This window comes from Manduca sexta, chromosome 22 (genome assembly GCF_014839805.1).
Source record: "Manduca sexta isolate Smith_Timp_Sample1 chromosome 22, JHU_Msex_v1.0, whole genome shotgun sequence".
Taxonomy (NCBI): domain Eukaryota; kingdom Metazoa; phylum Arthropoda; class Insecta; order Lepidoptera; family Sphingidae; genus Manduca; species Manduca sexta.
The window spans coordinates 4,978,384-4,991,400 of NC_051136.1; the positions used below are offsets into that span (position 1 = coordinate 4,978,384).

Sequence of the window (13,017 nt, forward strand, 5' to 3'; positions counted from 1 at the left end):
AAGTTAGTAGATAATAACATACCTGTGGAATATGCAGAACTACTCCAACACTGCCTTACATCTGGCTATATGTTGTGGAATGATCAGTTCTATGTACAAGTAGAGGGTGCTTGTGATGGGCTCCCCTGTATCTCCGGTAGTCGCCGATATATTCATGGAGGACTTCGAGGAGACAGCCCTGACAACATCACCGGTCTCTCCAAGGTTTTACAAACGGTACGTAGATGATACTTTCACAATTTTACCATCGCACAAAGTATCTGCATTTTTAAATCACCTTAACTCCATTAATAATAAAATCCAATTCACTATGGAGTTAGAACACAACAAATCTCTTGCTTTCTTGGATGTTTTAGTCATTCGTAATCCTGATCAGACCTTAAGTCATACTGTGTATCGGAAACAGACCCATACTGATAAATATCTGAACGGTGAATCTCACCACCATCCAAAACAGTTAGCTACCGTGGGCAAATCATTGTTTCAGAGAGCACGAGGAATCTGTGACGAGAAACACCTGGCCGCTGAGCTACAACATGTCAAGCAAGTACTGCGAGACAACAAGCTCCAAATTCCACGCCGCCGTCACAGAGACCGAGTGAAACCAGCCACAGTTGAACGTGTTCCGGTTGTACTACCATATGTGAGAGGAGTCACCGACAAGATTGGCTACATCCTGAAGCGTGCTTCAATAAAAACCTATTTCAAGCCGCCTAAGAAGATTAGTCAATTTTTACCACCTGTCAAGTGCCATATACCTCTGCAAGAACCGGGTGTATACAAGATAGACTGCAACTGTGGCCTCTCTTATATAGGACAAACAAAAGAAATATAGGGACCCGCGTAAAAGAACATATAGCTGACGTGAAACACCGACGCTCTACGAAGTCTGCAGTCGCTGAACATTCTGAAGGAGGCTCCAATCATTATTTGCGATTAGACAAGCCACAAATCCTTGCCAAAGAACACCGATTCCTGCCTAGGATGATTCGCGAGGCTATTGAAATTAAAAAACACCCAAATTTCAATAGGGAAGATGGTTGGAAGCTTGCACAAGCCTGGGATCCTGTTCTACATTTAATTAAATCGGATCCCAAAAGACCGGCTGCCAGACCTCAAGACACTGTGAGCTCATTCTGCGTAGATCGGACCGTCAACAGATAAAATTTTAAAAAGTTGTATATTTGAAAAATGTAGGTAGATATTGTAACTTTGACTTTACGGATGAACAACACCTCAGTCCCCCCCGTGACCATGAAGGCTGCAAAGTCTTCGAAACGTCGGGAGAAAATAATAATATAAAAAACCGCGATAAAATCCGTTTAAATAGTTTTTAGTTTTTATTTCAATGTCTAACATTCGCGTAAACATAAGAAATCATTATGCAAACCAGTACGGACTGGAACTTGCCAACAAAATACGCCGGTTGGAGAATTTGAAAACCAAGCGCGCAAGATTCAGCACATCATTGAATTTCTTGAAGAGATGTCGTGACCACAATCTCATCCCTACGTGTGTAAAGCTATCACCTAAGAAAAACATACGAGGGAGCGCTAAAATTCTAAACCAGGCGAGTATAAAACTGTTACGAGCTACCATACATGGAACACGATCCGACCTTCATTACATAAATAATTGTGTTGAGATTTTATCCAATGAACTAAAGACAGAGTTATCAGCATTTGATTTTAAAAATTGCATAGATATCTTAAATAAGCGCGAAACTTCTAAATATAATGAATGCAAAAATAAACACATAATAAAATATAATAAACTAACATCAAAATTAAATGCCAAAAATATTAAGAACACCGAGTGTAGGAATGGAACGCGCGCGACCATAGATAACATACACTCCTGCGCCAACCATGAACAACGCGCAGTGATAAATCTGTCAAAACAAACATTGGACGTAAACACAATTCAGGTTTTATCCAAAGGCTTAAATTTTGCTGTTACACCACGAAGGATGCCGTATGAAGACATTATTTGCAATGTTGAGAACAGTCTTTTCATGAATAATATAAAAAAGGAAGATTCGGAGGCAATACGCCAAGACATTTCGTCAATTTTGCGTCAAAAGAAAATGCCGAAACCAAATCTTCCAAAACATCAATATATCGCTTTGAAGAACTTGCGATCAAGGAAAGACCTTACCATTCTCCGTGCAGATAAAGGGAATGCGACAGTAGTAATGGATACGTCAGACTACAATCATAAAATGGAACAACTTTTATCGGATGGAAGCACGTATAGAATAGTCAAATCAGACCCGACTAACAAGATATTGAAGGCTACTAGCACTTTAATAAAAATTACTCCGATAAATTAAATCTCGACGTAAACTTACTCGTTCCTTCGTGTGCAAAACCGCCTAAACTGTATGGACTGCCGAAGATACACAAGTTAAATGCTCCACTACGTCCCATTGTGAGTCAGATCGACACACCAACCTACAGATTGGCTCAGCACGTAGCAAAAGTGCTTTCACCCCTCAGAGGAAACACTAGAGCATCTGTGAAGGATTCATACCAATTTGTCAGCGACATTAAACACCTACAGTTAGCTGACAATGAAACAATGGTCAGTTTTGATGTCCAGTCTCTCTTCACGAGCTTACCATTACAAGATTGCATCAAAATTGTGTCTAAGAAGTTAGTAGATAATAACATACCTGTGGAATATGCAGAACTACTCCAACACTGCCTTACATCTGGCTATATGTTGTGGAATGATCAGTTCTATGTACAAGTAGAGGGTGTAGCGATGGGCTCCCCTGTATCTCCGGTAGTCGCCGATATATTCATGGAGGACTTCGAGGAGACAGCCCTGACAACATCACCGGTCTCTCCAAGGTTTTACAAACGGTACGTAGATGATACTTTCACAATTTTACCATCGCACAAAGTATCTGCATTTTTAAATCACCTTAACTCCATTAATAATAAAATCCAATTCACTATGGAGTTAGAACACAACAAATCTCTTGCTTTCTTGGATGTTTTAGTCATTCGTAATCCTGATCAGACCTTAAGTCATACTGTGTATCGGAAACAGACCCATACTGATAAATATCTGAACGGTGAATCTCACCACCATCCAAAACAGTTAGCTACCGTGGGCAAATCATTGTTTCAGAGAGCACGAGGAATCTGTGACGAGAAACACCTGGCCGCTGAGCTACAACATGTCAAGCAAGTACTGCGAGACAACAAGCTCCAAATTCCACGCCGCCGTCACAGAGACCGAGTGAAACCAGCCACAGTTGAACGTGTTCCGGTTGTACTACCATATGTGAGAGGAGTCACCGACAAGATTGGCTACATCCTGAAGCGTGCTTCAATAAAAACCTATTTCAAGCCGCCTAAGAAGATTAGTCAATTTTTACCACCTGTCAAGTGCCATATACCTCTGCAAGAACCGGGTGTATACAAGATAGACTGCAACTGTGGCCTCTCTTATATAGGACAAACAAAAAGAAATATAGGGACCCGCGTAAAAGAACATATAGCTGACGTGAAACACCGACGCTCTACGAAGTCTGCAGTCGCTGAACATTCTGAAGGAGGCTCCAATCATTATTTGCGATTAGACAAGCCACAAATCCTTGCCAAAGAACACCGATTCCTGCCTAGGATGATTCGCGAGGCTATTGAAATTAAAAACACCCAAATTTCAATAGGGAAGATGGTTGGAAGCTTGCACAAGCCTGGGATCCTGTTCTACATTTAATTAAATCGGATCCCAAAAGACCGGCTGCCAGACCTCAAGACACTGTGAGCTCATTCTGCGTAGATCGGACCGTCAACAGATAAAATTTTAAAAAGTTGTATATTTGAAAAATGTAGGTAGATATTGTAACTTTGACTTTACGGATGAACAACACCTCAGTCCCCCCGTGACCATGAAGGCTGCAAAGTCTTCGAAACGTCGGGAGAAAATAATAATATAAAAAACCGCGATAAAATCCGTTTAAATAGTTTTTAGTTTTTATTTCAATGTCTAACATTCGCGTAAACATAAGAAATCATTATGCAAACCAGTACGGACTGGAACTTGCCAACAAAATACGCCGGTTGGAGAATTTGAAAACCAAGCGCGCAAGATTCAGCACATCATTGAATTTCTTGAAGAGATGTCGTGACCACAATCTCATCCCTACGTGTGTAAAGCTATCACCTAAGAAAAACATACGAGGGAGCGCTAAAATTCTAAACCAGGCGAGTATAAAACTGTTACGAGCTACCATACATGGAACACGATCCGACCTTCATTACATAAATAATTGTGTTGAGATTTTATCCAATGAACTAAAGACAGAGTTATCAGCATTTGATTTTAAAAATTGCATAGATATCTTAAATAAGCGCGAAACTTCTAAATATAATGAATGCAAAAATAAACACATAATAAAATATAATAAACTAACATCAAAATTAAATGCCAAAAATATTAAGAACACCGAGTGTAGGAATGGAACGCGCGCGACCATAGATAACATACACTCCTGCGCCAACCATGAACAACGCGCAGTGATAAATCTGTCAAAACAAACATTGGACGTAAACACAATTCAGGTTTTATCCAAAGGCTTAAATTTTGCTGTTACACCACGAAGGATGCCGTATGAAGACATTATTTGCAATGTTGAGAACAGTCTTTTCATGAATAATATAAAAAAGGAAGATTCGGAGGCAATACGCCAAGACATTTCGTCAATTTTGCGTCAAAAGAAAATGCCGAAACCAAATCTTCCAAAACATCAATATATCGCTTTGAAGAACTTGCGATCAAGGAAAGACCTTACCATTCTCCGTGCAGATAAAGGGAATGCGACAGTAGTAATGGATACGTCAGACTACAATCATAAAATGGAACAACTTTTATCGGATGGAAGCACGTATAGAATAGTCAAATCAGACCCGACTAACAAGATATTGAAGGCTACTAGCACTTTAATAAAAAATTACTCCGATAAATTAAATCTCGACGTAAACTTACTCGTTCCTTCGTGTGCAAAACCGCCTAAACTGTATGGACTGCCGAAGATACACAAGTTAAATGCTCCACTACGTCCCATTGTGAGTCAGATCGACACACCAACCTACAGATTGGCTCAGCACGTAGCAAAAGTGCTTTCACCCCTCAGAGGAAACACTAGAGCATCTGTGAAGGATTCATACCAATTTGTCAGCGACATTAAACACCTACAGTTAGCTGACAATGAAACAATGGTCAGTTTTGATGTCCAGTCTCTCTTCACGAGCTTACCATTACAAGATTGCATCAAAATTGTGTCTAAGAAGTTAGTAGATAATAACATACCTGTGGAATATGCAGAACTACTCCAACACTGCCTTACATCTGGCTATATGTTGTGGAATGATCAGTTCTATGTACAAGTAGAGGGTGTAGCGATGGGCTCCCCTGTATCTCCGGTAGTCGCCGATATATTCATGGAGGACTTCGAGGAGACAGCCCTGACAACATCACCGGTCTCTCCAAGGTTTTACAAACGGTACGTAGATGATACTTTCACAATTTTACCATCGCACAAAGTATCTGCATTTTTAAATCACCTTAACTCCATTAATAATAAAATCCAATTCACTATGGAGTTAGAACACAACAAATCTCTTGCTTTCTTGGATGTTTTAGTCATTCGTAATCCTGATCAGACCTTAAGTCATACTGTGTATCGGAAACAGACCCATACTGATAAATATCTGAACGGTGAATCTCACCACCATCCAAAACAGTTAGCTACCGTGGGCAAATCATTGTTTCAGAGAGCACGAGGAATCTGTGACGAGAAACACCTGGCCGCTGAGCTACAACATGTCAAGCAAGTACTGCGAGACAACAAGCTCCAAATTCCACGCCGCCGTCACAGAGACCGAGTGAAACCAGCCACAGTTGAACGTGTTCCGGTTGTACTACCATATGTGAGAGGAGTCACCGACAAGATTGGCTACATCCTGAAGCGTGCTTCAATAAAAACCTATTTCAAGCCGCCTAAGAAGATTAGTCAATTTTTACCACCTGTCAAGTGCCATATACCTCTGCAAGAACCGGGTGTATACAAGATAGACTGCAACTGTGGCCTCTCTTATATAGGACAAACAAAAAGAAATATAGGGACCCGCGTAAAAGAACATATAGCTGACGTGAAACACCGACGCTCTACGAAGTCTGCAGTCGCTGAACATTCTGAAGGAGGCTCCAATCATTATTTGCGATTAGACAAGCCACAAATCCTTGCCAAAGAACACCGATTCCTGCCTAGGATGATTCGCGAGGCTATTGAAATTAAAAACACCCAAATTTCAATAGGGAAGATGGTTGGAAGCTTGCACAAGCCTGGGATCCTGTTCTACATTTAATTAAATCGGATCCCAAAAGACCGGCTGCCAGACCTCAAGACACTGTGAGCTCATTCTGCGTAGATCGGACCGTCAACAGATAAAATTTTAAAAAGTTGTATATTTGAAAAATGTAGGTAGATATTGTAACTTTGACTTTACGGATGAACAACACCTCAGTCCCCCCGTGACCATGAAGGCTGCAAAGTCTTCGAAACGTCGGGAGAAAATAATAATATAAAAACCGCGATAAAATCCGTTTAAATAGTTTTTAGTTTTTATTTCAATGTCTAACATTCGCGTAAACATAAGAAATCATTATGCAAACCAGTACGGACTGGAACTTGCCAACAAAATACGCCGGTTGGAGAATTTGAAAACCAAGCGCGCAAGATTCAGCACATCATTGAATTTCTTGAAGAGATGTCGTGACCACAATCTCATCCCTACGTGTGTAAAGCTATCACCTAAGAAAAACATACGAGGGAGCGCTAAAATTCTAAACCAGGCGAGTATAAAACTGTTACGAGCTACCATACATGGAACACGATCCGACCTTCATTACATAAATAATTGTGTTGAGATTTTATCCAATGAACTAAAGACAGAGTTATCAGCATTTGATTTTAAAAATTGCATAGATATCTTAAATAAGCGCGAAACTTCTAAATATAATGAATGCAAAAATAAACACATAATAAAATATAATAAACTAACATCAAAATTAAATGCCAAAAATATTAAGAACACCGAGTGTAGGAATGGAACGCGCGCGACCATAGATAACATACACTCCTGCGCCAACCATGAACAACGCGCAGTGATAAATCTGTCAAAACAAACATTGGACGTAAACACAATTCAGGTTTTATCCAAAGGCTTAAATTTTGCTGTTACACCACGAAGGATGCCGTATGAAGACATTATTTGCAATGTTGAGAACAGTCTTTTCATGAATAATATAAAAAAGGAAGATTCGGAGGCAATACGCCAAGACATTTCGTCAATTTTGCGTCAAAAGAAAATGCCGAAACCAAATCTTCCAAAACATCAATATATCGCTTTGAAGAACTTGCGATCAAGGAAAGACCTTACCATTCTCCGTGCAGATAAAGGGAATGCGACAGTAGTAATGGATACGTCAGACTACAATCATAAAATGGAACAACTTTTATCGGATGGAAGCACGTATAGAATAGTCAAATCAGACCCGACTAACAAGATATTGAAGGCTACTAGCACTTTAATAAAAAATTACTCCGATAAATTAAATCTCGACGTAAACTTACTCGTTCCTTCGTGTGCAAAACCGCCTAAACTGTATGGACTGCCGAAGATACACAAGTTAAATGCTCCACTACGTCCCATTGTGAGTCAGATCGACACACCAACCTACAGATTGGCTCAGCACGTAGCAAAAGTGCTTTCACCCCTCAGAGGAAACACTAGAGCATCTGTGAAGGATTCATACCAATTTGTCAGCGACATTAAACACCTACAGTTAGCTGACAATGAAACAATGGTCAGTTTTGATGTCCAGTCTCTCTTCACGAGCTTACCATTACAAGATTGCATCAAAATTGTGTCTAAGAAGTTAGTAGATAATAACATACCTGTGGAATATGCAGAACTACTCCAACACTGCCTTACATCTGGCTATATGTTGTGGAATGATCAGTTCTATGTACAAGTAGAGGGTGTAGCGATGGGCTCCCCTGTATCTCCGGTAGTCGCCGATATATTCATGGAGGACTTCGAGGAGACAGCCCTGACAACATCACCGGTCTCTCCAAGGTTTTACAAACGGTACGTAGATGATACTTTCACAATTTTACCATCGCACAAAGTATCTGCATTTTTAAATCACCTTAACTCCATTAATAATAAAATCCAATTCACTATGGAGTTAGAACACAACAAATCTCTTGCTTTCTTGGATGTTTTAGTCATTCGTAATCCTGATCAGACCTTAAGTCATACTGTGTATCGGAAACAGACCCATACTGATAAATATCTGAACGGTGAATCTCACCACCATCCAAAACAGTTAGCTACCGTGGGCAAATCATTGTTTCAGAGAGCACGAGGAATCTGTGACGAGAAACACCTGGCCGCTGAGCTACAACATGTCAAGCAAGTACTGCGAGACAACAAGCTCCAAATTCCACGCCGCCGTCACAGAGACCGAGTGAAACCAGCCACAGTTGAACGTGTTCCGGTTGTACTACCATATGTGAGAGGAGTCACCGACAAGATTGGCTACATCCTGAAGCGTGCTTCAATAAAAACCTATTTCAAGCCGCCTAAGAAGATTAGTCAATTTTTACCACCTGTCAAGTGCCATATACCTCTGCAAGAACCGGGTGTATACAAGATAGACTGCAACTGTGGCCTCTCTTATATAGGACAAACAAAAAGAAATATAGGGACCCGCGTAAAAGAACATATAGCTGACGTGAAACACCGACGCTCTACGAAGTCTGCAGTCGCTGAACATTCTGAAGGAGGCTCCAATCATTATTTGCGATTAGACAAGCCACAAATCCTTGCCAAAGAACACCGATTCCTGCCTAGGATGATTCGCGAGGCTATTGAAATTAAAAACACCCAAATTTCAATAGGGAAGATGGTTGGAAGCTTGCACAAGCCTGGGATCCTGTTCTACATTTAATTAAATCGGATCCCAAAAGACCGGCTGCCAGACCTCAAGACACTGTGAGCTCATTCTGCGTAGATCGGACCGTCAACAGATAAAATTTTAAAAAGTTGTATATTTGAAAATGTAGGTAGATATTGTAACTTTGACTTTACGGATGAACAACACCTCAGTCCCCCCGTGACCATGAAGGCTGCAAAGTCTTCGAAACGTCGGGAGAAAATAATAATATAAAAAACCGCGATAAAATCCGTTTAAATAGTTTTTAGTTTTTATTTCAATGTCTAACATTCGCGTAAACATAAGAAATCATTAAAGATAAATATTTTTTTGTGACGGATGCCATTTTAAGAACAAAATATTATAATTATTTCCCGAATAAACTTCTTCTCAACTTCTACTTTCAGCCACCAAGGTTTCCTTTATTGTCGAAGGAGTTCTATTCGTGTTGGTGCAACCATCAAAAAGAGGTATACGTCGTTCTATATGAGTAATAAACCATTGCATTATATGATTATAGGTCCTTTTCAATGAGAAAATGTGTTTGTTAATCTTTCCACGCAAAAATGGAATCATGATAATGCTGTTACATGCATCATCCACATTAGCTAAAACGTTAGATTGTCAATCAAATTATTTCAGTTGCAAATGGCAAAACACATTGTAGACGACAAACCTCCAGAGCTGTTTCCTGAATTGTATCTAAAACCTCGCAGACTGGATTACTACGCCCGTCAGCTGGAGGAAAACATGAATGTTAACAAAGAATTGTTGAAAAGAATCAATCTCATACAAAGAACTGGGGTTAGTATATTTGTAGTACATATGTACATACATATACGCTCACGCTCTTGTCCCATAGGAGTGGGCAAAGATTAATAACAATTTGTCAAGAAACGCTCACGCATATATCTATTTATTTCTTGAAAAGGTGGTGCAACTTAATTAATTAGGTTTATAAAATAAAGTGGTAGTGCCTCGTTGTAGATAAATTTGCCTACAGAATGAATAGACCAGCCGACCTGTATTTCAATCATCATAAATAGCACCGTAGAATCTAAATCATAAATATTGAGATTAATAAGTATGTATTTCAGGGTTACGTTGACTGTTGGATGCGTCCAGAACCTAACAATAAGTATAAAAAGTTACTCTGTCAACAAAGACAACGGGATCTGGATGAAATTCGAAAAAGTAATCTCTATTTCTACTCAAGACTTCTTATCGCGGTTAGTACCATAATGAATGTGCTTACTTACATAAGTAGTATTTAGTAGACGCATAATACCATAAATATAATCGTAGGAATCCATCTAACTAATGGGATTAAGCCAGCTTTGCTCAAACTTTTCAATTTAACAAAGTAATCAAATTTTACGTTTTATTTAATGTAAAATATTCACAATTCACTGAATTTATTTTATTCTATTAGGATTAATATACAGCTCTAATAATCTTAGGATTTTTTAAAATGTTGATGACATTTTTTTACCTATATAAATGTTCTTGGATATTATATACCTCTTAATTTTTTTTTATTTGTAGAGATCTGAACAGCTACTAACAAGGGAACTCGAAGAACTGTGGAAAGATACAAAGCACAAACTAATACTTGGCGCTACGTAAGTATCGCAATTACGATATAAATAATAATAAAAATAAAAATTTAATAGTACTTATATCTAACGTAAAATATTTCCATTCACTACGGTGAAGGAAAACATCGGAAGGAAATCTAAAAGTTTTACATAAGAATTTCGAGAGTATGTAAAGTCTGGTAAGTGCCAACCCGAACTAGGCCGGCGTGGTAGACTAAGCCCTTTTCATAGTAGAGGGAAGACGTTCCCAGCTGTAGTATTTTATACAGTTCAGATCGGGTATTAAGTACGTATATTAAAATTATTAATTAATTTTCAGATTACCGTTTATCTTATTTAAGACAGAGAAACTCGACCGTGACATAAAAGAACCAGCTTTTGATAAACCACCTAATGTTCACAGAACTAAGTATACTCATTTTTGCAGAATAGTACTATAGCATATTTTTCTTTAATTATTACTGGCAGTTTATGTTATTTTGCCTGATTTTAGAGTTTCTATGGAGATTTGGGTGGTTGGCGGCTCTAAGATCGGCAAAGTTGTCATCGAACTATTCAACGACTTGGTCCCCAAAACATGTCAGCTGTTTCTGACTCTTGTTAGGGGTGACGCTTTTGGACACGCATATTTAGGAACGAGGTTTTTTAGGTTATTGATACAATGCTTTATAGTAGTTATAGTGTATTCCGCTTTCAAAGAGATCACCATAATAGTGTCGACTAGCGAGGAATTTAACGCTCATCAGCCGAATCTCTATTTCGACGCCACTCCACTTATAATCGGATGCTATAAAGTCACTTTGCTGTACTGCAATTAAATACATTAGTTACCGTTATAAATGATAATATATGAAAACACAGCTCAGGTAAATAATTGTAAATTGAAGTAAAGGAATGTATTTACAGAATTGTACCAGATCTGTACTGCCGTGGAGGGGATGTGACCAAGGACAACGGGTTTGGATGCTATCTACCAGAAGGGGAAACTGAACCCATGGGTGCAGAATCCTTTCATTTGAAACACACAGTTCCTGGTAATGTTTTCTAGTCTGCTTATCTTTTATGTTCTTTAAAAAAACATTATTTGTTTCCAACTATTTAAGTTTTATATCAATTGGTATTTCATAAATATGTTATAAATCAAGGTACGTTATTCTTTTAACATTACGATTAAAATTTGTTATTAAGTTACAAACTCACAGACAGCCTAAATATTGGGCATTTTACTGTTTACTATATACTCCAAAACAAAACAACATATCATGCATACTGATTCATACTTACCGGCATAAATATTAAAGCGATGGTATAGACGTTGCCTAGGTATCACATAAGAGAGACCAAGTTAAATTTCAATTATTTAGTAACCTATAAAAAAAATATTTATCAATTTGAATACTTGTAAAATCAAAAGGTGTGCTGTCAATGGTGGTTACTCCAGATAATGAAGTTTGTGGTCAATTCAACATCATATTCAAACCTTTGCCGCAGTTCGACGGGAAGCATGTTGTTTTTGGAAGAGTAAGTATGAATTATGGATAACGAGTTAAGTACTATCCTGAATTCTCAAATAGTTTATGGACGAGCATGTCACTATATTAAGAGTTACAGCGCTATCAAGGTTGTTGCGACTCTACTATCAAAACATATAAAACATTCACACATCACGCATTTATCCTCGCGAGCGAACGTATCCTAGCCTATGCCATATCAGGCACAAATCAATCAATCAAATATCACTTTGCCCGTCTCGGGATCGAACCCATGACCTCAGAGCGCTGCCGTATAGCGCATGCAGTTTAACTACGCCATCGAGGTAGTCCTATTAGACTCTACCATCGGCTAAATAGTAGAAAACGGCACGCCTGCAAAGGAATAATAGCAACGATGGAAAAATTGAATTACAAGATATAGCGTGGCACCACACTGCTCTCGACAAACCAAGACATCTAACGTCAATTATTTCATAATATAAGTACAGTTTCCTTATCATCGCTTTAACGTATATTCTACATGGAACCTTTATTTTTCCTAGATGATATCAGGACCAGCGCAGACTCTAGAGCGCATCAGTGCTCTGGGTCTTCCGCTAGGCACCGCCACCTCGGACTGCATCATCCGCTCGTGCGGTTGGTTTACTCGCTCCGGTCAATACCGGGAAGGCAACCCAAATACTATTAAGTTTCCACCGCGGAGGAAACCAAAGCAATGATGAAGTTTTGATACACATATTTATCTTTACAAAATTTTTTTTTATTGTTTTTCTATGTAAAGGTAATTCAGCGTCTTATTAGCTTCCTACTTGAAATTAATTATTCAAATTGTGCGTTTGTTAAGGGTATTAAAAATTGTCTCTGCGTATATAGAATGTTATTTCAGTTATTGTAATACGTCCCATTTC

The 13,017-nt window shown here is 38.8% G+C and overlaps 1 protein-coding gene across 4 annotated transcripts; it reads left to right on the forward strand.

Annotated features, from left to right (window-relative positions):
• Positions 1 to 6,344: 6,344 nt before the first annotated feature.
• Positions 6,345 to 12,981, forward strand: LOC115449760 (peptidyl-prolyl cis-trans isomerase 7). Of its 4 annotated transcripts, none has more exons than XM_037441539.1 (10): positions 6,345 to 6,427; positions 9,426 to 9,488; positions 9,661 to 9,822; positions 10,116 to 10,247; positions 10,564 to 10,640; positions 10,936 to 11,025; positions 11,110 to 11,265; positions 11,523 to 11,650; positions 12,031 to 12,137; positions 12,652 to 12,981. In XM_037441539.1, the coding sequence occupies exons 3-10, from the start codon at positions 9,667 to 9,669 to the stop codon at positions 12,826 to 12,828; spliced, it is 1,023 nt and encodes a 340-aa protein (XP_037297436.1). In that variant the 5' UTR covers positions 6,345 to 6,427; positions 9,426 to 9,488; positions 9,661 to 9,666; the 3' UTR covers positions 12,829 to 12,981. The 4 variants fall into 4 exon arrangements, with proteins under 4 accessions (XP_037297436.1, XP_037297435.1, XP_037297437.1 ...); XM_037441538.1 differs by having other exon boundaries at positions 6,413 to 6,495; XM_037441541.1 differs by lacking the exon at positions 6,345 to 6,427 and having other exon boundaries at positions 9,292 to 9,488; positions 9,735 to 9,822.
• The last annotated feature ends 36 nt before the right edge of the window (positions 12,982 to 13,017 follow it).